The sequence below is a fragment of the Gorilla gorilla genome, chromosome 18, assembly GCF_029281585.2.
Source record: "Gorilla gorilla gorilla isolate KB3781 chromosome 18, NHGRI_mGorGor1-v2.1_pri, whole genome shotgun sequence".
NCBI lineage: Eukaryota > Metazoa > Chordata > Mammalia > Primates > Hominidae > Gorilla > Gorilla gorilla.
In genome coordinates this window covers 107,702,292-107,728,618 of record NC_073242.2, presented here as the reverse complement: position 1 = coordinate 107,728,618, position 26,327 = coordinate 107,702,292, and the positions used below count along the sequence as shown (strand labels likewise).

General features: G+C 49.1%; 2 protein-coding genes across 13 annotated transcripts; both read right to left on the bottom strand.

Annotated features, from left to right (window-relative positions):
• Positions 1 to 462: 462 nt before the first annotated feature.
• SYCE1L (synaptonemal complex central element protein 1 like) lies at positions 463 to 15,082 on the bottom strand. Of its 9 annotated transcripts, none has more exons than XM_055366617.2 (11): positions 14,992 to 15,022; positions 8,052 to 8,168; positions 6,346 to 6,405; positions 6,076 to 6,150; positions 5,471 to 5,518; positions 5,143 to 5,197; positions 3,338 to 3,401; positions 2,412 to 2,481; positions 2,242 to 2,329; positions 1,965 to 2,037; positions 463 to 1,774 (listed from the first exon to the last, which is right to left on the bottom strand). In XM_055366617.2, the coding sequence occupies exons 6-11, from the start codon at positions 5,175 to 5,177 to the stop codon at positions 1,469 to 1,471; spliced, it is 636 nt and encodes a 211-aa protein (XP_055222592.1). In that variant the 5' UTR covers positions 5,178 to 5,197; positions 5,471 to 5,518; positions 6,076 to 6,150; positions 6,346 to 6,405; positions 8,052 to 8,168; positions 14,992 to 15,022; the 3' UTR covers positions 463 to 1,468. The 9 variants fall into 9 exon arrangements, with proteins under 9 accessions (XP_055222592.1, XP_055222591.1, XP_063556416.1 ...); XM_055366616.2 differs by having other exon boundaries at positions 6,076 to 6,145; XM_063700346.1 differs by lacking the exon at positions 14,992 to 15,022 and adding an exon at positions 13,441 to 13,518 and having other exon boundaries at positions 8,109 to 8,168.
• On the bottom strand, positions 14,851 to 24,907 carry MON1B (MON1 homolog B, secretory trafficking associated). 4 transcript variants are annotated; one of them, XM_019012677.4, is made up of 6 exons: positions 23,562 to 24,907; positions 22,854 to 23,020; positions 20,714 to 21,040; positions 19,352 to 20,171; positions 18,824 to 18,971; positions 14,851 to 16,394 (listed from the first exon to the last, which is right to left on the bottom strand). In XM_019012677.4, the coding sequence occupies exons 1-6, from the start codon at positions 23,744 to 23,746 to the stop codon at positions 16,194 to 16,196; spliced, it is 1,848 nt and encodes a 615-aa protein (XP_018868222.2). In that variant the 5' UTR covers positions 23,747 to 24,907; the 3' UTR covers positions 14,851 to 16,193. The 4 variants fall into 4 exon arrangements, with proteins under 4 accessions (XP_018868222.2, XP_018868221.3, XP_063556414.1 ...); XM_019012676.4 differs by having other exon boundaries at positions 20,702 to 21,040; positions 23,562 to 23,586; XM_063700344.1 differs by lacking the exon at positions 23,562 to 24,907 and adding an exon at positions 23,238 to 23,552 and having other exon boundaries at positions 20,702 to 21,040.
• Positions 24,908 to 26,327: the final 1,420 nt, after the last annotated feature.

Sequence of the window (26,327 nt, the reverse complement as noted above, 5' to 3'; positions counted from 1 at the left end):
AGACATTAAGCAATTTGCCTGAGGTCATCCAGCTGGTGAACAGGGAAACCAGGACTTGAATCCTAGGTGCCCAGTGGTAAGTCGGCAGAATATCCAAGCTGACCCCATTTGTGTGACACAGAGAGGATGACAAAGACGATACTGAAGTTCCTTAGAGATTCCTGGAGACTGGCCTTAGCAAGTAGGTGGTGTCAGTGGGGCAGGGGACCACAGCCTGGGCCTGGAGTCAGCTCTGCCCGGATGCGAGTGGTGACTCGGGGACTAAAGCTCCCTGGGCCTCATCTGTGGACTAGGGATAATAATGGCAACAAACGTGAGACCCAACATTTATTGAGGGCTTACTGTACAGATTCACTATCTCAATTTTCCTCATCGCTAAATTGGGAATAACAACAAGAATAGCAGTGAGAATAATAAATGATAGATACCATTTATTGAGCATTTATTTTATAAAAATCTCTGTTCTGAGAGATATACACACCTTGGTGTTCCTCATCTGTAGCCTGGGAATAATAATAATAAATCATATGAACCACTTACTGATCACTTAATGGACAGAAGCCTCTGATCTAAGTGAGTCACACGTCTCAGTTCCCATTCTCTAGGGACTGGGAATGGTGAATCATCCCAACAGTATGTGAGAGCTGGCATTCACTGAATACTGACTGTGTGCCAGGTCCTCTTCTACACACATTAGATAGTGTCCAACTTGACTGGTCCTTGGCAACTCTCCAGTGTCGTCTCCCATCCCACTCTACCTCATTCCACTCTACCACGCCGGCCTCCTCCAGACGGCTCCTCAAACACAGCGAAGTGCAGCCTCACCTCCCGCCTTGGCATGAGGCATGTCTTCTGCCAGGCGCACCTTTCCCCAGACACCCACAGGGCTCACCCCCTCGCTTCTCTACCTCGCTTCTCCGCTCAGATACCACTTCCTAGGTGAGGCCGTCGCTGACCTCGCTGTTTAAAATCCAGGGCTTAGAACAGTGCCTGGTACCCAGCAGGCAATCGGCAAATGCCTGCTTAGTCAGTACATGCTCAGTCAATGGCAGCAGCCTGGTGCTGGGTGCCTTTAGATTTGGGTCCCAAAGGCCGGCCTCCGGAGTGGCGGACACATTTAACAGATCTGAGGTTGCCTGGGGGATGTGACCCCAGAGAAGGACCAGTAGGGCGAAGGCCCCGAGGGGACACGTGTTTTGGAGTGTTTGAGAAGGGTGGAGAGGCAGCTTTGGCTAGAACCCAATTTGTGAGGGGAGCTCAGATGGGCGGGCATGTCCCAGAGCCAGCGCGAGTCTGCGGGTCTTGCAGAGACTCTGGGTTTCCTGAGACCACCGGAGACGCACAGGCCCCGAGGACCGGAATGGGTTAACACCTGCCCTCTAGCCCCTGTTGACAACATAGATGGTTTGGGAACTCGAGATGAGGCCGTGGGGCGGGGGATCCTGACACCCACTTACTCTCTCTGAACTCAGGAGCATTTACTCAGCCTCTGTACGGCGCCCGGGGCTCGACTGGTGGGCGGGCTCCGGCAGAGGCCCCGCCTCGAGATCCCAGGACGCCCCGCCCCGCTCCACCGTGTAGCACAGACTCCGGGGAGAACGCGAGCATGGTCGGAAATCATCGCCTTTATTTCTTGGCGGGTCTCGAGGGAAGGTCGGGACCGGACGGGTCCTGCTGGCCTAGAGGGCGTCAGGGGCAGCCACCGGCGGCTCCGGATCCTCCTCGTCGCGAGCGCGGGGGAACTCAGGTCCGGCCTGCCGGGGGCTGGGTGAGGCTGCGGACCAGGTTCCCACGCTCCTCGCGTCCGCCCGCGTCTGCCCTAGGCCTCCACCGCGGCTTCCTCTGTCCCCGGGGCCGCCCTGCTCCCCACAGACCCCACTCTCGGGGGCCGCTCCCAGGACCCCCGCCCGCTCTCTCCTGACTCGGTCCCTGCCCGCCCCGCCTCCCTTTCTCGGGCTCCCTACCTCTCCCTCGCCGGCCCCGACCTCGGGAGCGCTCTGGACCTGCTCCCCGAATATCTCCAGCTCCGCCTTCAGCCTGCGGAGAAGGGGCCGAGGAGACAGGAGGAAGAGAGCGAGAGTCCAGGGGACGAGGAGGAAGCCACGGAGACGCGGAGACCCGACGACGCCGAGGGAGGCACAGGCCGGGGAAGGGGCAGTCGGGGGCGGAGCAGGGGACCTGGGCGGGTTCCCCTCCGCCCTGCCCCTGCCCTCCTCGCCCACGCCTCCCTTCCCCTCTCACCCGTCATTCACCGCCACGGCGCCCTCGACCTCAGGTGGCGAGCGCAGCCGCCGCTCCACCTCCCGCAGCTTGGCGCGCACCAGCCTCCCTGCGGGTGGGCGGGCGTCAGGGGCAGGGCCGAGGCCCGGGCACATCCCCCTCCCCCCGCCCACCTGGCGCGGGAGGCTCACTCTCCGAGAGCAGCTGCTCCTTGCTTCTCTCCAGGGCACGGATCTCCCGGGCCAGTCGCTGCTCCAGCATCTGCGAGGACAAAGAGGAGGCCTCCCCGTTTGGCCGTCCTCTTGGCTACACGGCCCGCCCCTCCCCTTTTGTGCTTCTCGCGAAGTCTTCACCTATATTAAGTCATTCATTCATTCATTCAACTATTTATTAACTCAAGTGCAGTTCCTGCTGTGGCTGGAGACCCACCCACCTCCCCCTAAACGCTCTCCATGTCTCCAGGCACCTCTCAAACTTGAACTCTTCCCACTCTCCTCATCCTCCACTCCCCAATCTGCGGCTCCTCAACGGTTTCAGGCACCGTCCAGCCCCAGGGCCTTCCTTCTCCACCGATACCTGCACGGCTTCTTCCCTCACTTCCTTCATCTCTGCGTTGAGATATCACTTGCTTATAGGCCTTCCCACTGAAGTTCCACGATCTAGCCACTAACTTTCTTGGTGCCTCCACTGTCCCCAACCAGCCTGGGACAGCAAAGACGTGGACTCTTTGATCTGCTACCCTCCCTCCCTGCCTCAAATGCTGACCGGTGCAACCACTGACATTAGCTAAAGGAAGGAATGACCTGACCATGGCTTTCCCTGGGCTGCCATTTGCCACTGCAAGGTGAACATATACTAGATGAGCAGGGGGAAAGCAGGATCACAATGGTACTGCACCCGTCTGGGCAGGTGATGCTGGGTGTGGCAGTGGGGCATGGTGAGACGTAAGTTGATTTTAGATAAAAGCTGAGGGACTGAATAGGTGGGCAAGAGGAAGCAAGGAATCAAGGACTATCCCGCGGCATTGGGCCTCGGCAGGGGTGGACTCTGGGCCAGTCAGTGCGACACTAAAGCCAGGGAGGAGTGGCTTTGGTTGCAGGCAATGATAATGGCTCACGTGGAATTCCCAGAGGTCCTTGTGCTGGCCCATCAGATCCTCCAGCTGTCCTTTGACATCCAACCTGGAGGCCGACACCCAGGAATAAGAGAACACATGCTAGGCCTGACACCCTGCTGGGGGCTCCTCATGCACAGGCCTTCAGATCCTGCCCATGCTCCCTCTGCTGGGAGCCCCTTCATGGGTTTTATCCTCTAAGCTTTGGTTCCCGTAGCACCTCTTCCAACAAACTCTCCCTGATGCAAGCCCTGTTCCCACTTTCTATACAGTGGCCTGCCAGGCCCCAGGCTTGGGAGTTACCCCAGATTCCTCTGTTTGGGACTCTGAAACCTGAGAGTTATGGGCAAAAATTTGTGCCATGCACTCTTGCAACATTTGCTTCCTGGGAAGGGAAAGACAACCCTCAGTCATATTCTCTGAATGACCCATCATTCACTCCAGCAGGAGTGGGAGTTGGGATGTCTGTTCACAGCATTCACCTTTCTTGTTTCTCCTGTTGAATGAGAACCTTCATGGGCCTCTGTTGAGAACATTACCCTGTCCATCCTGTCCCCCATGGAATGAACTCTGCCTTCCCAAGAAAGCTTTGTGAGGCGTGTGGTAATTTGGCACCATAGATTCTATAACATCCTGGCTTGAAGCCTGATCTGTTACTTCACCGTGACCCTGGCCAAGTTACTTAACCTCTCTGGGTCTCAGTTTCCTAATATGTAAAATGGTGGTAGTGATGGGAGGGTGACATTAGCCTTAACTCCGATAATTATCATTGTGAGGATTAGGTACATAAATGAGCATAAATGCTCATCATACAGTGTGAGTAGTGTGGTTAAGTATCACACATTAGCTAACATCAGGTTTCCCCATGCAATTAAAATCATGGTGCACCAGGATGAGAGACCTCTGGTAACAGGAGTGTGCTAAGTAAAGGTTCAGAAGATGCTGGGTGTGGTAGCTCATGCCTGTAATCCCAGCACTTTGGGAGGCCAAGGTGGGCAGGATCACCTAAGGTCGAGAGTTCGAGACCAGCCTGACCAACATGGAGAAACCCCATCTCTACTAAAAACACAAAATTAGCCGGGCATGGTGGCACATGCCTGTAATCTCACCTACTCGGGAGGATGAAGAGATGGATGGATACAGGTTGGATAGACAGTTGATTGGATGTGTGAGTTGCTGGCTGGAGAAATGATAGCTGATTAGAGAAATGATTAGTAGAGGAATAGTGGCTGGATAGAGAAAGAAAGGATTGCTAAAAGGAAGGATAGATGTCTGGATGGATGTTTGGCTAAGTGAATATATGATGGAAAGAATAAAGACAGGATGAATGCATGATTGGATGGATGGAAGATTGTTAGGTGGAAGGCTGGAGATAAAATAGCCATCTGGCTGGATGACATGGTTGGATAGATGGATGAATGGATGAATGAGTGAGTAGGTGAATGGCTAGATGGGTGGATAGATGAATGGGTGGGCAAATGGATGACTGGGGCTTAAAATAAGCAGGCAAATAAGCAAGTGAATGGATATCAAAGGAGCTGGATAGCCAACAGAAAAAGACTGAGGCTAAGACCAATGGAGGGAATATATTTGATAAAGAAATTAGTAACGAATAATTAAATGAGTAAATTAATCTTAACACAACCATTTAACATCAGAGATAACCAAGGAAATCTTTTGTCTGGCTGCTCTATTTTATAGAAAGGTAAAATGAGGCTTTTGTGTCCAAGATTCATTTCCACAGCTCTTGCTCCCTCCTTTTTCAGCTGGGGAATGAGGTAGGGAAGAGCTGAGGCAGGGCCTCTTACCTCTGAGCCTCGCTTTCCTTCTCTTGGCAGTGCATCTGGAGGATCCTCAGTGCCTCTGTGGGGAAGGAACCAAGGGGACCCTTTGAGAGCTCTTGGGGAGTCAGGGTTGGCCAGAGGTAATGGGCCCCACATCATGTCAGGCATTGGAGGGCACTGTGAGGACTTGGGTGTTTACTCCCAAGTGATGTAGCAATCCAGGGAGAGATCTGTGCAGAGAGGGAAGCACCCTGCCTTAGGTTTCAGTGGGATTACTCTGGCTGCTCTGAGGAGCATAGACTTTTGTGGGGTGGAAGAGTAGAATAAGGAAGACACATCAACTGGTAAATACCTTGCTTTTTGCCCAAGACCTCCTCTAGGTGCACTTTCTCTCCATTCACTGGAAAACACAATGACACTTTCTGCCTCCAGGCACCCCATTGCCATCCCCAGTGCAACTTCATATAAGGGGAAAGCCACACAGAAGGTGTAGTACAGCCCTAGGAGAGGTGAGGTATCTTCTTGCCACCCTTGCAACCATCTCCCACAAGGACCATCCTGATCCAGCTTCTCCCCCTCTATGCCCACATTCCTTGTAAATGTTGAAGGAGTGAAGACCCTGAAGAATGTACAAGGTTTACACTGAGGAGAAAGATGGCTATAAAGAAATACACACACAATGTCAGGTGGACATAAAGGCTCTTAAGAAACAAATCAGCCAGGGGCGTGAGAATGACCAAGAGAGGGCGGGATTCTATTCTTAGATGAGACCATCAAGATAGGCCTGTCAGGGTGAAATCTGAGCTGAGAGCTGAAAGATGACATGAGACAGTGAGAGGCAATACAGATTATGTGAGCTAAGAGCATTGTAGGCCAGGGAACAGCCTGTGCAAAGGCCCTGAGGTATGCACAGGAACATCTGCAGTGTTGATGGGTCCCTCTTTTGGCCCCACTTACAGGAGTCTAATTCCCTACGCAGGTCCTCCCAGAGACTGTGGGTCTCTCTCAATTCCTCACTGGATTTCTTCTTTGCTGGGCCAAGAAGGGAAAAAGACACTGTATGAGTGTAGTCTCTAGCCTTGCTGTTCTCTCACAAATATGACATTGCATAGTCATCTTCAAACAACCCTAGAGGGGCCTAGATTTTATAGATGAGGAGATGGATTCATTATAAATCAAGTCCCTTCCTGCTCACCCCAGCTGGCCAGTCTAGGTCCCCAAGTTTACCTTGCTGAAGCTCGTTAATCCGGCTAATCAGGTCCTCTATCTGTGGCTCCAGGCTTCCCTCTGAAGAAAGAAAGGAAGAAAGACTGAGCCAGAGAAGACTGGTGTCTGGCTGTCCAAGGCAGACAGAGAAGCACTGTGTCTGCTGCTATCAATTAACAGGCATATATTGAGCACCTGCTGTGTGTTGAGCTCTGCCAGAGCCCCTTGAAGGGCTTGCATTCTGGGTTGGCAAGACGGACATTGAGCAAAGATAAATAAATCAATTCAGGTGGCAGTAACTGCAGTGAAGAGAAATAAAGTGAGGCAAAGTGTTGAAGAGCAAAAGGGTAAAAGGCATGTCTGGGGATATGGAAAGACCCCAGATGAGAAGAAGGAAGCAGGTCCTGCAGTTCTGTGGGGGTAAAGAGTGTGGAGGGGGGACCCATTCCAGGCAGAGTGCAACAAGGCAGAGGGAACAAGTGCAAATTCCCTGTAGTGTGGTAGGAGCGGGTGAGACACGTGTCCAAAGTAACAGTGAGGGGCTGGTGTGGCTCAGGTCTAGTGAGCAAGTGGAGAGTAGCAGAAGGTAAGGTGGGGGAAGTGGGAAGTGATATCACTAGGGCCTCTTGGGCCACCGTAGAAGCCTTTAGATGTAACTCTGAGTGTGGTGTGAGCCAATGGAGACGTCCCACCTGCCCCGCCCTGTCAAAAGCCAGGCAGGAAGGGTTGTCACTCTGTCAGTCTGGGCTCTGGTACTGGCCTCATCTGAGAAATGGGGAAACCCTGCTTTTACACTGCTGATGGCAGCTTGCAAGTTTCCCAGTGACAGGGTGATCACTATCCCTTTAGGGAGTCACCTCTAACTTCTCATAGCCCATTTCAGTGCTCTGTACGCAGAAGACTTCCTTCTCATCCCTCTCCGGCTTCAAGGTTGCCAACACGGAACTGGGGCAAAAAGCTGCCCAACCCTTGCCAGATCTCACTGCTGATCCCTCAGACACTCTGGGGTTAATAAACTCAGACCATGGATTTTCCAAGGTCACCAACTCCAGCTTCTGTGATTTCCAGGAGAGTGGGTGCTCTCCACGGTGCTAAGACTGACAGAAATCTCTGGGGGTCTTTGTTTTACTGGAAATGATCAGGTTGGGTCACTGCATTTCTGGCCCTGCAATTTCTCTCCCTAATTTTACCGCAGGCAGCAGTCCCAGTGCACTTCTTCTGCAAGCAGCCACAGAATGGGAGAGGGGGAGGCTGCTGCTTTTGTTTGGAATAGACTGACGTGATAGTATTTTAAGATGAGAATGGGCTGGGGGTCTAACCTCTGGCCAGCACTGCCTCAGCTCTGATGTAGATACTGGGTGCACGCTGGCTCCCAGGTTTCCCGCAAAAAGCAAAGCAAGGTGCAAAATCAACTGCATTGCCATTTGTGTGTAAAAAGGGAGGACAAAAAATATAAAACCATGAATGCATTTTTTAAAAATCTCTGGAAAGATACTTAAGAATTGAAAAACAATAGCTGCTTGCCCATGAGTCAGGGAAATGGATGACTGGTGTGTTGGGGGAGGGAGTAGGGATGGCGGGGGAACTGGTTTTTCCATTCCTTTAAGCTTCTCGAATTTTGAACTGTGGGACTGTATTCTTGGTTCAAAGAATTAAATTGTATAAGAGGGAGAAAGTGCAATGGGACAATTTTCTGAGGTTGTGAGTTGAGGGGGCTGAATTTGTACCATGTCTTTCTGACTTGAAACCCCAGGCTGAGGCTCAGAAACAAAGAGACATATGACCTTTCTGCAGCTTTATCACCATTGCCAGCAAGTCTTCAGTCTTCAAAGACTTGGCTTGCCCTGTAGAAAGGAAAATCAAAATTACAGGACACAGTGAGAGTGAGAGGGGAGAGAGAAGGGAGGTAGGAAGTCCCAGTGGGCTCTGCAGACACCTGTGGGCTGGGGCTGAGGATGGGATGAGAGACAGGTTTCCATCTGAAGCAGGGTCCCTGTCTCTTGCCCTTGAGGTTTATAGTGTGTGCCAGATAAATCAGGACCCCTAAGGGTCAGCTTCTCCCTGAGGGGTTAAAAGACACCATCACAAACATCCCCTTAATGAAACTCAGGGGTGAGAGAAGAGAATGCATGTTTGCTGATGCTGCTGTTCAAGATCATTATGAAGTTCTAACCAGAACAACAGGGCAGGAAGATTTCATATGAATTTCTTTGAAATAATTATAGCTCATAATTTATAAATTCTTAATGAACTGATAGATCTAGGTAATAGTTACTAATGGCTACTAACATCAAAAAAAGACAACTGGATATTATAAGCCTCTCTCTTTTTCTTTTTATACCCTGCAGCTCCAGCTCAAAGGATTTTTATTTTTATTTTTAATATAGAGAGTTTATTTCAGCTAAGTTTGAGGACTGCAGCTCAGGATGCACTTACAAGCTGCCTTGGGGAGTGCTCCCTATGAGCCTCTAGATGAAGGAACACAACACGGCTGATGAAGGATTTTTGCCCCAAAAACCCCCACCAAAAACAAAAAAGCCTGATGGAATCTCATCAGGTCTCCACATCTAAATACGAATTCAGAGGAAATACAAAGGGCAGGAAAACACATTAAATGACACCACTGGGGATGTGCTCAACATCATGTGGACTGTGGGAAACTGCACAAGAAAACCTGGTTTCTTCCACAAATAAGGTGTAAAGAAGAAAATGAGGGAGAGAGAAAATCCTACAGATTGAAAAAGACTTGAGGCATACATCAATCAACTAAATGAACAGACCTGATTTGAACCCTGATTCACCACACTTTTCACCATATATACTCGTATGCATACATATATATATATTTACTTCTATGTATATTTTAACATGAGCCTGTGTTACTTCTAAAATTCAAAGAAGAAAAACCACAGGAAAATATTAACATAAAAAAAATTCTTAAGTCGAAATCAGTGGTAAAAGTCAAATCTCAGTGACCTACGCCTCTCTAAGGAAAATTGAAGAGAAGACGAAAGGCAGCTCACAAAACATGATAGCCAAAAAGTTAATGAAGAAATGCTTACCCACAATAGTATACAGTGAAAATTCCCTCTCCCTCAGATTTTAAATTCTCCAATTCTCCTCCTCAGAGGCCACTAGCATTACAAGCTATGTGTAGGTACCTGGAGATAATTCAATGTATATACAAACATACCTCCCACATCATCTTTTTCTTTTCTTTTTTCTTTTTTTTTTTTTTTGAGATGGAGTCTCGCTTTGTCACCCAGGCTGGAGTGCAGTGGCACGATCTCAGCTCACTGCAACCTCTGCCTCCCAGGTTCAAGCAATTCTCCTGCCTCAGCCTCCTGAGTACCTGGGACTAAAGGCGCACGCCGCCTCACCTGGCTAATTTTTTGTATTTTAGTAGAGATGGGGTTTTACTGTGTTCCCCAGGCTGGTCTCGAACTCCTGAGCTCATACAACCCTCCCGCCTCAGCCTCCCAAAGTGCTAGGATTACAGGTGTGAGCCACCGCAGCCGGCCACATCCCACATTTTCTATGTAAGTGGTAGCATGTTGTACATGATGCACCCCATCTTGTATTTTTCATTTGACAATGTACACCAGTGATCTTTTTATTCTTTTTAGTGGTTGCATGGCATTCCACTGTGTGGATATACCGTAATTTCAAAGCAATATCCTATTGATGATATTTAAGCTGTTTATTTTGCTGTTACAAGGAATGCCACAACGATCATCTGCATTTGTGTTGTCAGGCTGCCATAACAAAGTACCACAAACTGGGTCTTCCCTGTCTGTGTCTTCACCTGCCACTCTCATATCTTTATGTGTCTATTTTTCCCTCTACTTATAAGGACACCAGCCATTGAATTATGGCCCTCCCTAATCCAGTGTGACCTCATCTTAACTAATCATAACTGCAAAGACCCTACTTCCAAATAAGTCACATTTCTGAAGTTCTGGTGGACATGAATTTTGGAGGCACACAATTTAACCTAGTACACCATCCTTGTACATTATTCTTTGTGCTTGCATTAGAGTGTATCTACTGGGTACACATAGAGTACTACCTAAACGCTACCTGGTGGACCAAAGGGAATGTATATTATGGAATTTGGCTGATAGGAAATTGCCTTTCACCTGTCTCAGGCCCCAAAATCATACTCTTACCAGGCAAGTATGTTTTTAATCTTCTTCATTTTTTTTTTGCCAACTGGACAGGCAAAAACTGTTTTATTTCAGACTTTCTGATGAATAAATACCAAAACCTTATTCATTTCCTCTTGATCAGAAATTCCACTCCTAGGAATGTGTCTTAAGGACATAATTAATAATGGTGGGCGAGATGTTTTTTCACTGCTTATAATTTTAAACTTGGAAGTAACAGCCGGGTGCAGTGGCTCACGCCTGTAATCCCAGCACTTTGGGAGGCCGAGGAGGGTGGATCATCTGAGGCCAGGAGTTCGAGACCAGCTTGGCCAACGTGGCAAAACCCCGACTCTACTAAAAATACAAAAATTAGCCGGACGTGTTGATGCACGCCTGTAATCCCAGCTACTTGGGAGGCTGAGGCAGGAGAATCGCTTGAACCCGGGAGATGGAGGTTGCAGTGAGCCGAGATGGCACCATTTCACTCCAGCCTGGGCAACAAGAGCAAAAAACTCCATCTCAAAAAAAAGAAGTAACTTGAAGATACCTTAGGGGATTAATTACAGCATGTTTGCAGGCTGAAATTCTTTGCAGCCATTAAAATCCATGTTGTAAATCAGGGTTTTTTAACCTGAGCTTATTAGATTTTTTTCGAAATATTTGGTGGTATGTTCACCTTCTTTATATCTTTTTGTTTGGCCTGAAATCCTTTACAAATTAGTATGTATTAATTTGCATTTTAATTTTTACATTACATAATAAACACATGTAGAATAACTTACATAATAAACAAACGTGGAAGAATAAAATAAAAAGGAAAAGTCTCCCCTCACCAGCAGCCCCTTCTCCAAGTCACTCCTCTTCCCAGAAGTAACCACTGCCAGCAGTTCGGTGACAACACTTGGTCTTTTAGTAAAATACATTTCATGTATTGCTTTAATTTTTACTTTCTTATTCGAGTAAAATTCTAAGAAAATTCAAACAAAGAAATATGTGATGTAAAAAATGAAATTTTCTCTTCTCTCCTTAATCCTAAATCTCACTGCTTCCCCGACACAATCATTTTGAACAAGTTGGCATGTCCCTGCCTGAGATTTTTTTAATTTTAAAAATATTCTTAATATTTTGGAAATAAGACAAAAAAGTAAAGCTACTTTAATAACAAGGGGAGGTGTTTGTGATTGTTTTATTTTTAATACCTTATTATGAGAATTTTCAAATGCACATGAGAGTAGAGAGGATATTATGATTAACTCTGATATGCTCATTGCCTAGATCTGACAATCATTAATATTCACCCTATTTATTTCAGCTATGTTTTTCCTGGGTTGAATTATTTTTAAGCAAGCTCCCGGCTTCTTGACATTTTATTCCCAGATACTTCATTAGGAGTCTCAACTACTTAAGGACATTTTCTTAGATGACCCCAATCCTATAATCACAACTGACAAGATTAATACTCATCAGGTAATATCTCCTAATACCCAGGCTATACGTTAATTTCCCAATTGTCTCATCTTTTTTACGGCTGGCATTTGCAACCATTTCTGCAAAAGCTCCATCTGTGTTTTTCCTTTCTCTGCTTTCTAGTGCTAGTCATGAAATAAGGCCAAGAGTGGGTAATAAGTAAATCTTTTAAATAATCCAACTAACATTTTGACACACACACACAAAGTCCATTACAAAAGAAAATGGCCAGCACAGTAAGAGCACCCTTTTAAACATTTTATTTTGAAACAATTTCAGATGTACACAAAAGTTGTAAAAATAGGCCACAGTGCTCCCATTTTTTCCTTATATCAGATTCCCCATTTGTGAGTGATTCTGAACAATAAGTTGCAGACATCTTGACCCACTACTCCTTACTATTCCAGTGTCTATTTCCTATATACAAAGGGAATCTACCAGGTAACCACAGTACAACAATCAAAACCTGGATGTTAATACTGATCCAATATGAATATAGGATCCTCAGTTGCCATTCAATATTTTGCCTCTTCTCCCTTATATTTTAAAATTATATATGACTAGTTACATTTTTCTAGAAGAAAAATAGAACAATAAATCACAAAAATGCCTCTACCTCTGCACTACTCCCAAAAATCGAAATCCCTTGTCCAGAGTTATCACTTAGGCCTTTACCATTCAGACACTTTTTCTGTACAACATACACAGGGCTATACCACCCTCTATTTTTGTTTCAATCCCAGCTGGCTTGTCTCTAATAAAAATACGATCTCTTTTGGAGCTCCTTGTGTGTCAATAATAATCCTGTCAACTTATAATTTAATTTTAATACATTTAAATTAGAACTTATAATTTAATACATTTAAATTAGAATTTATTTTTTTCTGCCTCTTAAAAAAAAATCCGCCACAGAGACACTCCACAGCATGCACACATAAACCTAGACTTAGCAATTTCTGTGACTACTTCTTGTGTTGTGCCTACATCAACACTCCAGTGACCATTACTGGTCCATACACTTATGTATTCTCTGATTACATCGCATGGTCACTGCCGAAGTGGAAGAGCATTTTAGATGCTAAAAATACTCTGCCGACTGCCTCTAGCAAAGCCTTTACTTTGAGTCAGCTCTCTTCCCTGAGGCAGGAAAAGGCCTGTGTCTCTACAAGGTCGTCAATACCAGATACTATGCTTCCCTTTATAAAGCCAATTTGATGGGCTAGAAATGGCAACTTGATACATCCTTCAATTTTTCCTTTGCTGGTGAAGTTAGTCATAACATTAATTTTGAGGAATTTGAAAGGTTGATACTAAAATTTTTTTTTTAATTGCAGTGGCAGCTGCATTACACAGTTAATAAATGAGATCTATTTGCATCCGTCTTATTTCCGTCTGTCTTTTGTTGAATGCTGGCACTTAGTATGTGCCTCTAATCTAAAAGAGCTCTCTGCTCTTGAAGTTATTTCATTAGTCACACATTAAAAAATTACTGAGCACTTACTTTACACCAAGCAGGCATTGTTTTAGGTGCAGGGGAGCGAGAGGTAAACAGTCTCTGTTCTCATGGAGCTCACATCCTAGGTCAGGCAATAAGCAATAATCATTACTTTGATGTCTGTATGGGTAGGTCTGGCAGGATGCAGTCTAATGTGTTTGTTAATACAGTGGTTTAAAGAGTGTGCAGAAAGGGGTGTTCGAGATAGATAAAAGTGGGGCAGAAAGGTGACAACAGTTAAAGCATACTGATAGGTACACATGGGCTTTGTTTAAAGATATTTTCTCTACGTTGGTACACTTTGAATATTTCTATAACAAAAAAAATGCTAGTGGCATACAAATGCATTACTGCCTTGGGAGATTTTTTTCTTTTTGTTTTCTTTTTCTTTTTTTTTTTTTTTTGCTCACTCTGTCTTCCGCGCTGGAGTGCAGTGGCGCAATGTCAGCTCACTATAACGTCTGCCTCCCGGGTTCAAGCAATTTCCCTGCCTCAGCCTCCCGAGTAGCTGGGACTACAGGCGCCCGCCACCATACCCGGACAATTTTTGTATTTTTAGTAGAGACGAGGTTTCGCCATGCTGGCCAGGCTGGTCTCAAACTCCTGACCTCAGGTGACCCACCTGCCTCGGCCTTCCAAAGTGCTGGGATTACAGGCATAAGCCACCAAGCCCGGCCAAGGGAGAATTTTTTCTTTTTTTGAGACGGAGTCTCACTCTGTCACCCAGGCTGGAGTGCAGTGACATGATCTCGGCTCACTGCAACCTCCGCCTCTCGGGTTCAAGCGATTCTCCTGCCTCAGCTTCCTGAGTAGCTGCGATTACAGGCCCACGCCACCGCGCCCGGCTGATTAGTATATATATATAAATACACATACACACATATGTATATGTATATATAGTTTTTTAGTAGAGACGGTGTTTCACCATGTTGGTCAAGCTTGGCCTCGAACTCCTAACCTCGTGATCCGCCCACCTCGGCCTCCCAAAGTGCTGGGATTACAGGCGTGAGCCCCCGTGCCCGGCCTGAGATTTTTTTTCTTTTGGATGGAATTTCCAATAGTGTCTAGGCCGACACCCCTCCACCCTCCTTTGCCTGTCATTCAAGACAATACCCTTGAGAAAAGAGGCTGTGGGGAAGGCCATGTTCGATTAGGAGGTTTAAAAGTCCATCAAAGTGTCATATGTGTTAGGTGTGAAATGGCGACACTGGGAATTACTGTTAATAAGGGGTGGCTGCAGCAAGGTGATTGTTATGAGAACATCCCCACCGCCCCACTTTTGTTTGAAGACTTTCGTACTGAACTACGTGTTGTTTACTTTCAACAATGTATACACTACAGTTGACAAAAGTTAATCTCGGTGATAAGAATATGCCTGTTAATTTATCTCCACTGTGCTGAACGGTTAAAAAATTGTTTTTCTTCAATAACAAAAGGCTTAACATTTTATTTAAAAAAAATTAGAATATCATTATTTCATTATTGTAATGGGACAAATCCTTCCTCCTTTCTGCCCTGGTTGGAGAGAAAGGAGTGCAGCCCACTTGCCCTCACTACCTTCAGCCTCCTCAGCGGCTTCTGGCGCCTCCACATTCAGAGGTTTCAGCTTCCCCGCCATTTTCCAGCGCGGGGCCTGCGCGCGAGCCTCGCTTGATGACTGGTTAAAAAAGAAACCACGTGAGGGTGAAAGGCTTTTCAGCACGCATGCGTGCAACCCCCGGTTATGCCAGCGGTTAAATCAGGAGTCAGCTCTGAGCAGGCGCGGAACACACTGCGGCCCTGATTGCCAGCACGCATGCTACACCCTTGAGGCTGTAACTCCACAAACAAGGGCAGAACTAGGGTAATGGCCAGTTGGGGAGTGAGGGTAGTGTGCACACATACAAAACCCTAGGGAGGTCTCTCCTGCTTTCGGCTGCTTGTCTTGTGCAGGTTGTCAAAGTCTGGGACAGACGTGCATGTGCTATGTGGTGGTACACGATAGTTCGAGTCTGTTTTCGTTTACAAATCCTCATCAAAGAGTTCATGAGAGAGGGTTACTTATCTCTGTTTCACAGATGAGTAAAATGAGGCTTAGAGGCTAAGTGCATCTCCTATGTAAAAATGCTGGATTTCAGCCACTGTGTGCAGTCAGGTGCTGTGTCCTGGGTTCCACAGGTGGACACTGGAGGCCACCTCATTAATGTTAGCAGCAGCCAGCATTGAGGGCGGGTCATTTCTGGCAGGGTAAAGATGAAGAAAAGTACAAGAAGGGCAAAGGAATATCTTTGTGGGTCTTACTTTTAGGCCTTTTATGTAGTTTTTTTCTTTAAAATACCCTCATGCCAGTCCCAAGCATAGCCTGGCCCTGAAGTGCCAATTCCAGCACCCCTGTGGGCCACGCTAGACACCTTGGCCAGATCTGGACACTCAGGGCTGAGATTCAACTAGGAGGCAGACCACGGAAGCAAGTTTGGAGGGGACAGTCCCTGACAGAGGCTAGAGCATCATCCAAGTGGAGGAGATGAGACAGAGGGAAGGGACAGGGAGGCCTAAGGATTTCCCCAGAGGGGGAGGTGCATGACCGGGCAGGGAAAGCAGCCTGCTCGCCTGGCGGCTGCCACCATCTCTCTCATCGGCGGGCCCTCAGACCTTGCCCCATTGCTTAGGGAGACAATGACTGGCCACAGACACACCCCCACACACATTTCCAGGGTAGACAGAAGGTAAAAAACAAAGGTGGTTGCTCCCAGCACTGCCTGGTCTGGGAGCTCCAACTATCAGAGTCCAGTGAACAAGCCATTATGGGCAGCTTGGTCCGTAGAGGTGGCTGGTGGTGTGGAGTACTTGGGTGGGTAACGAATGAAGAGCCGGTCCTCCTCTTTCTTCACCCAGCGCAGGAGTTTGGTCACTACCAAGATTGCACCTGCCTTGGTCACCAGAGGGCTGAGGCAGGTATAGAGCTCGAATTTGGAGGTCACCTGGGGGTTTGGGAGGAGACAGAGTCAGATGGGCCAGAGCTGGCTATGGACAATCCTGCCTACCCCAGTGCAGCTGCATGTCTGCTTCCTGCAACCTGGAACCTGTACCTGGCAGCACCTCCTACCGGGTGCTGCCTAGATACTGGGCTAAGGTAGGTAAGCTGATATTGTGCAATTTCAGCTGGACCTAGTGACTTCAACTGGGTGATGCTGGTTGTGTGTGTGGGTACTCTCTAGACCTGTTTGCTCATTGGGAACTGGGGAAAACAGTAACAATGTTTAATATTCTGTCAGTAACCTATTGTGTACAAGGTCCTGCTCTAAGCTCCTACAACTATGTTTTCATCATCTACAGCCAGGGAATAATATAAAGAGGAACTCAATTTATGCCTCATACCACATGGAGAGGCCTGACCCCACAAGGTCACTAGCGCCTTTCCTGTGCCACCTCCCAGAGCTCTCCCCTTCACTCCCTCTGCTCCGGCCACTCTACCCTTTCCTTACTATTCCTCAAACACAGCCAGGCTTGGTTCCACCTCACAGCATATCAGTCCTTTCCCTCTGCCAGGTGTACTCTTCCTCCTAATATCCACGTAGCTCAATACCTCCCTACTCCACTCAGATGCCATCTGCTCAGGGAGGCCACCCTGATCACTTGGTTTAAAATTCTGCTCCTAACATACATTTTGTTTTTGTTTTTTTATTTTTGACATAGAGTCTTACTCTGTTGCCCAGGCTGGAGTGCAGTGGCACGGTCTCGGCTCACCGCCACCTCCGCCTGCCAGGTTCAAGGGATTCTCCTGCCTCAGCCTCCCGAGTAGCTGGGATTACAAGCGCATGCCACCACACCCAGCTAATTTTTTGTATTTTTAGTAGAGACGGGGTTTCACCCTGTTGGCCAGGCTGGTCTTGAACTCCTGACCTTGTGACTCACCGCCCACCGCCCCCCCACTCCCACCCCCACTCAGCCTCCCAAAGTGCTGGGATTATAGGTGTGAGCCACCATGCCTGGCCCATATCTTGGTTTTAAAACTCCAATCTCTACTAAAAGGTACAAGGGCTCCATGGAAAAATGGCTGAGTTGAGGACTGGAATAGAGAAAGTCAAGTAAGATGTGCTCACATAGTGAAGGGGACGTGTCAGAGACACAGGGATCAGCCTGGCTAAATCAGGGTACCCACTGGCTAAATCAGAGGCAATTTGAACACCAAAATAAATGCTAGAGAAGGATTTTAGCTCACTGAATTAAAGAAAAATCCATGAGACAATATTGATAGAAAATTAAAAATTCAATAAATAGGAGAAGGAAAAGTTATTCCTTTTTTTTTTTTGAAATGGAGTCTTACTCTGTCGCCCAGGCTGGAGTGCAGTGGCGCGATCTTGGCTCACGGCAACCTCCGCCTCCCAGGTTCAAGCGATTCTCCTGCCTCAGCCTCATGAATAGCTGGGACTACAGGTGCGCACCACCACGCCCAGCTAATTTTTGTATTTTTAGTAGAGATGGGGTTTTGCCATGTTTGCCAGGCTGGTCTCGAACTCCTGACCTCAAGTGATCAGCCTGCCTCAGCCTCCCAAAGTGCTGGGATTACAGGCGTGAGCCATCACGTCTGGCCCCATGTTACTCTTTATAGTAAAATCCCAGCCAATAAATGTAGAAAGAATGATGGAGTTACGAAAACCACCATCTGACCAGGCGTGGTTTTCACTATGCCCTTTATAACTCTTTATAAATATAAATATAAAAACTCTTTATATTGTTTTTGCACCTTCTTTCTAAGTCTAAAGTTACTTGAAAATGAAAGTTAAAAAAATTTAAAAACAAAATTCTTAGCCTAGGACAATACCTGATCCACAGCACTCATGCAATAAATTAATAAATATGCATTACATGGCACGTGCCATTTCTGATGAGGCCCCCTTCACTGGCCTCCCTTAGTAGCTGACCTTTAGCAAACCCATAGGAAGTGAGGGCTGGAGCCCAGAGGAGACCAAAGGGAAGGATACCCCAGGTGGAGGGCACAGCAAGGGACCACGCCTGTAGTGTCTGAGGAGTGCTGGGGACTCATGGAGTCACAATGAGCTGGTGATGAATGGGGTGCCTCCAAACACATGGATTGGGCTACTGGGGAATCGGCAGGCACAGCAGTGGTAGTTAATGGGGCCTCTGGAAAGTCAAAGACACTGTCCTGTTGCTAATCTGGGAGAAGCACACAGGAGGGTGAGGCTAATGTCGGATTAGAGACACGGTCATTAGTTGTTAGGGGCTTCAAAGATGTGTGTGTAAAGGCAGGGACAGTGTCGCAGGCAAGGCACAGCCCAGCCAGAGGCCTGCTGTGTTTGGTGGAGGCGCTATGGCTGGAGGGGATACAATATAGGGAAAGGAGGCTTGAAGTGGGGAATTAATTCACTCAGAGCCCTGCCCAACTTACCCAGGCCAGTAGTGTCTCCTTCTCAGCCACGTGGTAAATGAGGCGCAGGGGTCGGGAGGTGCTGTGGAGACGAGCATGCAGGCGGTGGTACAGGTCCGACAGCCGCTGCCGCTCCTCCTCTCTGCTGTAGGGGGCCTCTAGCTCAGGGCTGCCATGATGGAGGGAGGTGGAGGGCAAGGTTAGTCCAGGGCCTTCTTGGCTGGCCCATTTCCTCCCTCAGTCTAGAGATTTCAATGAAGTTAGGGAGCTGAGCCTCTCCCATGAGACTTGAGGATTCTCAGGGGTTGGAGGCTGACCTTCCCTCTTCAAACTAGGGGATTCCCTGAGTACCAGGGCCCTGCTGTCCACCAGAAGAGGGGGATTCCTTTAGGTCTGTGGCTGATGCTCCATCATCAGACAGAGACTTGTTCTCTTCCCTCTTTCTTAAGCATGGCCGGTTATCTCTCCTGAGTCACATCCCTGAGATGCTGAATTTCCTGGTTTGACAGGGCTTCCCACCCAGCCAGTTGCCTTAGGGTCAGGGCCTACCTGGTAAACTGGGGCAGTTGGCGGTGGTGGTCAGGGATGTCCAGCGGCTTATACAGGAAGTGCCGGAGGCCCGGCGCCCCGACAGCCTGCACGCTGTAGGCAGGAGCACTGGCTGATGAGGCATTAGAGAAGCTGGCAGCCTCCCCAAGGGCACGCATGGCACCGAGGGCATGCATCCCATCTTCGACCAGGCGCCGGCAGGCGGCCATGGCATGGAAGGCTTCACGTTGGGTGCCAAGCAGCAGCAGGCAGACAGGCATAGCATCCAGGCGGGCCACGTAGGCGTAGAAAAAACCATCAGGGTTGAAGCGGGGCAGGCACACAGGTGCCCAAGCCTCACCCGCCGCAAAGGCTGGTGCACCCACCCAGTCGAGCAGCAACTGCAGGTCAGCTGGGTCCAGCCGGCACTCGGCCAGCACATTCCGCTCCTGGGCTGCTGTTATCAGTCGACCGCCCACTGCCAGCACTGACAGCGCCAGGCCAGGCGCTGTGCAACGTCGGAGGAGCGCACCTAGTGCGTCTCGCAGCGGGCGGGCAAGGGGCACACAGCGCACGGCACCCAGAAGCAGGGCTCCTGGGTCCTGCTCCATACTGTCCAGAAGTCTGTCCAGTGTGCGCTCTGAGCCAGCCAGCAGGCGGCGGAGGTCATAGTTCTGCTTGTGTGCGAAGATGCGGGCGACACTTGCACGTGTAAGTGTGCTCACGATCTGTGCGTGCACAGCTAGCAGCTCCCCCCGCAGCTGGGCTGCTGACTGAGAAGTCCGTGACATGGCCACGAGCAACAGTGGGCCCTGTTGTAGGAACACCAGCTTGTGGTCCTCTGGGGAAGGAAGGGGTAAGAAGGGGGGGTACAGCTGGATCAGGAATGACCAGAGGGAGACAGTGGGCCTACCATACACACACCAGGCCTGAGTCCACATGCTCACTCTGTGGGCACCTGGACTGGCGTAAGGACAAGCTGGAGGAATCTGGACATTTGCAGAGACATGATGGGATGGACAAAGGAACAAGTAGGTTAGATACACAGCACAGACCAAGGGCAGGCGGGTAGAGATGGTACAAGGGCTGACACAGAGCCAGAAAGACACAGCTCAGCCACACAGCCCCCACAGTTATCCTCTCAGGCGACATAGAAGTATCCAGCTAGTCACTCAGATCCCAGCAAGTCAGTCATTAAGAAACCAGCAGGCCAGAGATGAACCCCCCCACCTCCCGCCACTGACAGTTAGAGCCCCGGATGACCATCCACACACATGGACCCAACCCTGGCTGGCTGGATAGTGCCTGAGGCAGACAGACCTACCCATGCCAACCATATTCCCAATCACTGTGCCCCATTCTGCCTCCCACCTGTTTGCTCACCAGCGTAGATGGCACGGATGGCATCTCCCGCACTCTGCACAAAGGACACCAGGGCGGTCATTACACCCATGGTAGCCGACAGCGCCTCCACACTACCATACCGTGAGTAGATGGGCTTGCCAGCCTCACTCAGCACAAACACATGCTTCCGCTGGCTGCGCCACTCCTCATCACTGGGGTCCCCGCCCTGGCCTCCAGAGCTACTCTCAGGGCTACGTGTGGGACTATTCTCAGGGGCTGCAGGACTCCAGAGCCGAGAGGTGCTTGACAGGGCCTCTGACTGGGGCGGTGGTGATGGGCTGGGTGGCTGGTCCTTGTCCTTGGATCCTGAAAGGGAGCCCCTGGTTGGTCATCTGCATGTGAACTCCTAACTAACCCCACATCCCCAAGGACCCACCAAATATCTACTAGCCCCTCCATGACCCCTGCATGCTGACGCAGAACTCCAAGTGTCTCCTATGCCCCTCAATGACCCGATGACTGCCCTAGGACCCCGCAATGATCTCCACTAACATTTAGGTTCCAATGATCTTCCTAAAACCCTAATAAACCAACATATTCTCATTGTTATTCCACTGGACCTGCTATGTTCCTACAGACCAATTACTTCCCTTTCAATAACTGTCATTCCAAAGTCTTCAAAGCACCCCATTGACTCTGGATGACGATTATTCATCTTCAATGATCCCCCATTAACTCCTCTGACCCCTATTTTTTCTCCTGATATCTGCTCACCCAATGGCCACCATTAACATCTATTAATATCTTAAGTGTTTGAAAGCCCCACCCCCTGCCACTACCCTATCAGTGATGCCCACTGATACCTGATGACCCCTACTAACTCTCCTGGTCGCCCATTTATATTCTTGGTAATGTCCACTATTTCTCCCAATGACTGTCGTTAATATCCACTAACACCCAGATATTTAGGACTCCCCTAATCCACTATTCACTCCCACTGTGGTTCACAAACACCCCATGACCCCACATTAACAATCATTAACACCTGGTTTTGCAGTGACCCTCCATGACTGCCCTGATTCACAATTTATTCTACTCCATGTCTACTCCTCCCTACCCCCAACAATGACCATCATTAACCTCCACTAACACCCAGCACTTGAGAGACCTTCAGTCACTCCCCTGACCACCTTCAATCTCATTGATATCCACTCCCCTCCCTACAGTAACCATCATAATATCCACTAACACACAAGACTTTAATGACTTCCATTGCCCCTACCCATGACCATCATTAACATTCACTAAAACCCACAACTTCAACGGCCCCTACTGACACATCCATTTATTCCCATTGATTTCCATTCATCCCCTAATGACAACCATTATTATCCATGCGCAACTATGTCTCAATAATTTTCCCATAAAATCCCAATAATTGCATATTCTGTCACTGACATTCACTGACACACCCATGTCCCCAAATATCATTACTCCCTCCTAATAACTGCTCTTACCTGCTATTAATTCCCAAGTCCTCAACCTCCCCATCCACATTTATTCTCAGTGAAGTCCACTGATCCTTCCCAATGACTCCATTTACATCCACTAATTCCAAAGTGATCAATGGCACAGACTTCTCAGTGACTTCCATTAAATCCCAGATGAAAAACTTTACACATCCACTAACTTGTGGTTCCTTAAAGACTTCCCCAACAGTCTACCAGTGACTTCAATGATGTAAATACTCTGAGTGCCCATCGAACTCCACTGATTCCCCTTCCCACTTCTATTATTTAATAAATAACACCCTACTCATCAAAAACACTAACTTCTCAACAGTCCTCCTCGGAGTCTAATGCCTTTCTTCATCTCATTCTTTGACCTAAACACTCTAAATCTTCAGTGACCCTCTTTGGTCCTAACAGCCACCTTTCTGATTCCTCAGTGACCTAAAGTCACACCAAACCCCCAGTGAACATCCGTTGACACCCAATGACTTCCTCAATGATGTAAACTACACCATGTGTCCACAGTGACCTCCTCCTGACCCGGCGATGGTTTAAGCCACTTCTCTTGAGTCCCAAGACTCCCTACTGGTCACCCACTGACCCTTCCCCCGTCCAACAATGACAACCCCTAAGGATTCCTTTTAAGACCCCACTAAGTGGAGTCATACCTGTTTCCTCCAGGCCCTCGTCTTCGGGATCCGGCGGGACCGCGTGAACCCCTCCACCTTCTCTAGCTTCCTCACTGGGGAACTGCGTGTCCTCCGTGTCCTCCAAGTCCTCCGCGCCCCCGGGGGCCGGGGCAGCAGTGTCTCCTCCGACCTCCATCTGCACATCCCTGAGGGGGAGGGGAATCGAGGGTGACGGGCGGTGAAAGAAACTTCTGAAAAGCCCTTATAGAGTCAGGCCCCCTTGGACACACTCCTACTGCTCATTTCCCCACGGATTTCAATAGGACACGACATTCAAAATCCTGCCCAAATACGTCCCCCCTCCAACACTTTCCGAAAAGAGGAGACTCTACTGGGCCTCAGGAAATAGAGATATACAAACACCTGTTTTAACCCCGAATCTCAATTGGCCGGATACCATTACTTCTCCGTAGCGGCGGTGGCATCACACTTCCGGGTGCGGCCGGGGAGGTGCCACATTTCCGGGTGCGACGCCTCCCAGAAAACACTTCCGGTTGCGGAGCTTTATTGGCTCCTCGCGGAGTCCCTCTCCCGCCGCCTACGGGTGTCCCCTCATAGTTGAGATGGCGCGGGCCACTTCGGATCTACGTCAGGTCTGTTCGAGAGCGCAATGAGACCTCTCTGCACTCCTTTCAACGGATCTAGCTACGGCTGCTAACCCGGGAGAGCGAGGCCCACTTCGCTTACCGGTGGTTGGCGTGGGGGGGCGGGGGGGGCGCGGCTCGCTCTAGCCAGTCCAGGAGTACATAGGGCGCGACCGCCTTCTTTCTGGGCCAATCGAGATAAGCCGCCTCATTTCCCCGCTGTCTACTCCCCCCGCCAAATCCTAACCAATACTGTGCGTTGTGTTGCGTTTGCACACGCCCATCCATTGATTGACGTCTCCCTCGACCCAATCGAAGACTCGAGCCTATTCCTTGTTTTACAAGAGGACTTTTGCAGCCTAAGTCCGGATGGATACCTGTGCCGGCCCCACAAATGGGCTCTCCCAGAACTGAGGCAACTCCACTTTCTCTTATCCCTTAACCCTGCCAAGAAAGTCAAGGGAGGGGAGAGGCGCGAATGCTTGACGGGCAGTCGCCGCTTCTAATCGGCGTGCCGCGCCAAGTCTGGTCAGTTTGTAGGACTCGGATCCTAAAATAAGAGGCAGGTCTCGCAGAAGGAACTATTCGTTGGTCTCTCCGTGTTCACCCAAAGGGCTCGGCGGCCTTTGGAAAAAAGGAAGCGTGAGCCACGGACATCCTCGTGGCGCCTGGCTAGGGGGTTGCCAAGGCAAAGCTCAGGCTGATTTAGATTTGTCCAGACCCGCAAAAAGCCCGGCTGACCTCACTTGCGTGGGCAGCGTCAGCAGGCAGAACCGTGCAGAGGAAAGCCCAGGCCCACCGGGGGTGCGTGTGTGGGCGCGGCGAAGAGGCTGCTGAGTCCTGACTGGCCGAAGACAAGGCCGCGTCGTTCTCCGCGCGTCGCCCTTGGCTAGCGCGACGGCCCCTGCAGCTGGGGCCCGTCCCCTGTAAGCTCTACTGTTCCCTGGAAAGTAGAGCGCAGCGGCTGGATAGGATCTTACTCGGGTGTTGCCAGCAGCCGCAACCTGCAAGCTGCCAGGGGTTCGGGCTGCCAGCGGAAGGAAGGCGGTCCTAGCTGACAATTTTAGCCTGAGGGCGAACGCGGGTGTAGACGCGCCTGGTCTAGGCAGCCCATCTCGTTTGCTCTAGGCGTCTCTAACTCTGTCTCTTCCTGCGACTCTCCGAGCCTGTCTCAGGGTGTCTGCCTGCGCCCCCGTCTCTTCCTGTATTTGTGTCTCTGAATGTGTAAATGGACACCTTTACTCATCCACGTGCGCTTTCCTTCCTCATCTCCCTACCTCCGCCTCTTTCTCTAGGTCTCGGTCTCTGGGTCGTTCTTTAGCTTTCTCTCCGGCATTTCACTTACTTCCCACCCTCTCTCCCAGGGCAGAACAGCGGCGCCCCAGGGGCCCTCGAGGGTCTTTCGGATCCCGCAGCTCCGTACCCTGCCGGGTTCCCACGTCTACCTGCAGCTGGGGGAAGAACTCTGCCAGCCCAGGGCAGGGGCGGGCACTCACTTGGACCAGGACCTGCCCGACGCCCCCGGTCCGCCGGGCGAACGGGTCGTCACTTCCTGTGATCAGTTTGGGAAAAGGCCTGGGGGCCCTGCCACGGGCGAGTGTGGGAACCCAGGGTTCGAATTCCCGCCCCGACGCTGCTTCCGGACCGAAAGCCCTCTGAACGCCTTGCCCCAAGTGCCCTGGGCCTCGGTTTCTCCACCAGTGAAACAATGGTGGGAATCGCTTGACGTGAAGTGAGTGGAGGTGCTGGCACACTTCGAGTGATTGCTAAGTGGAAGCCTTTGGTACTAGTTAGGATAATTATTTTAATTACAGTATAGTTAGGGTAATGAATTCCAAATACCAATGTAGCATCATGTGCCTTATATACAATAGGTAATCGATAAGTAATAAATATTAAATTTATATAACAGAAACAATAGATAAATTTATGTGCATACAAAATATATTTACCTAATACATTTAGAAGTACATAATATATAATAAACATGTAAAAAAGTACAATAAAATAACATCTCATAAGCAAACTTATTTATTAATCTCGCTGTGTTACCCAGGCTGGAGTGCAATGGGGAGATGTTGTTGACTCATTGCAGCCTCCGCCTCCCGGGTTCAAGCAATTCTCCTGCCTCAGCCTCTGGAGTAGCTGGGATTACAGGTGCCCGCCACCAAGTCCGGCTAATTTTTGTATTTTTAGTAGACATGGGGTTTCGCCATGTTGGCCAGGCTGGTTTTGAACTCCCGACCTCAGGTGATCCACCCGCCTCAGCTTCCCAAATTGCTGGGATTACAGGAGTGAGCCATCATGCCCAGCCCAGCGCTACACACTTTAAACAACCAGATCTCGCAATAACTCCCTCAGTCACTGTCACCAAGAGGATGATGCTAAACCATTCATGAAGGATTCACCCCCAAGATCGGATCAACTCCCACCAGACCCCACCTTCAATAGTGGGGATTACCATTCGACATGAGATTTCGGTGGGAACATAGATCCAAACCTTATCAGGGGAGTAGAGGAATAGTCATGCCTTCATCTAGCTTTGTCAATCTGCATTTTTACCTCAGAGGAAGCAATCAGATATGCATTTGTTTCAGGTGAGCAGAGGGATGACTTGGGGTTCGCTCCTTTGTCTCGCACCTGTGAAGATAAACTATCAATTTACATTGTCAGGGTAAAATTCAACAGAACCGTTTTAGAGTAAAGATCTTGCGGCCCACAAGGAATCCCTAGAGTGCAAATTATGAGGGAAGTATGTAGCTTTCTTATCTTTGTAGCTATCTTATTTAGGGATAAACTGGGAGGCAGATTTGCCTGATGCAGTTCCCAGCTTGACTTTTACCTTTGGCTTAGTAATTTTGGAATCCTG

Coding starts and splice junctions, on each gene's coding strand:
- SYCE1L (XM_055366614.2), bottom strand. CDS start 15,052: ATGGCGGGGAAGCTGAAACCTCTGAATGTGGAGGCGCCAGAAGCCGCT. Junction 3,402..5,142: donor AAGGAAAGCGAGGCTCAGAG/GTAAGAGGCCCT, acceptor GTCGGCCTCCAG/GTTGGATGTCAAAGGACAGC. Junction 1,775..1,964: donor TCGGGGCCGGCGAGGGAGAG/GTAGGGAGCCCG, acceptor CCTGGTCCGCAG/CCTCACCCAGCCCCCGGCAG.
- MON1B (XM_019012677.4), bottom strand. CDS start 23,746: ATGGATGGGCGTGTGCAAACGCAACACAACGCACAGTATTGGTTAGGA. Junction 23,021..23,561: donor CCCCCCCACGCCAACCACCG/GTAAGCGAAGTG, acceptor CCTCCCCCTCAG/GGATGTGCAGATGGAGGTCG. Junction 21,041..22,853: donor CGAGGGCCTGGAGGAAACAG/GTATGACTCCAC, acceptor GCTCCCTTTCAG/GATCCAAGGACAAGGACCAG.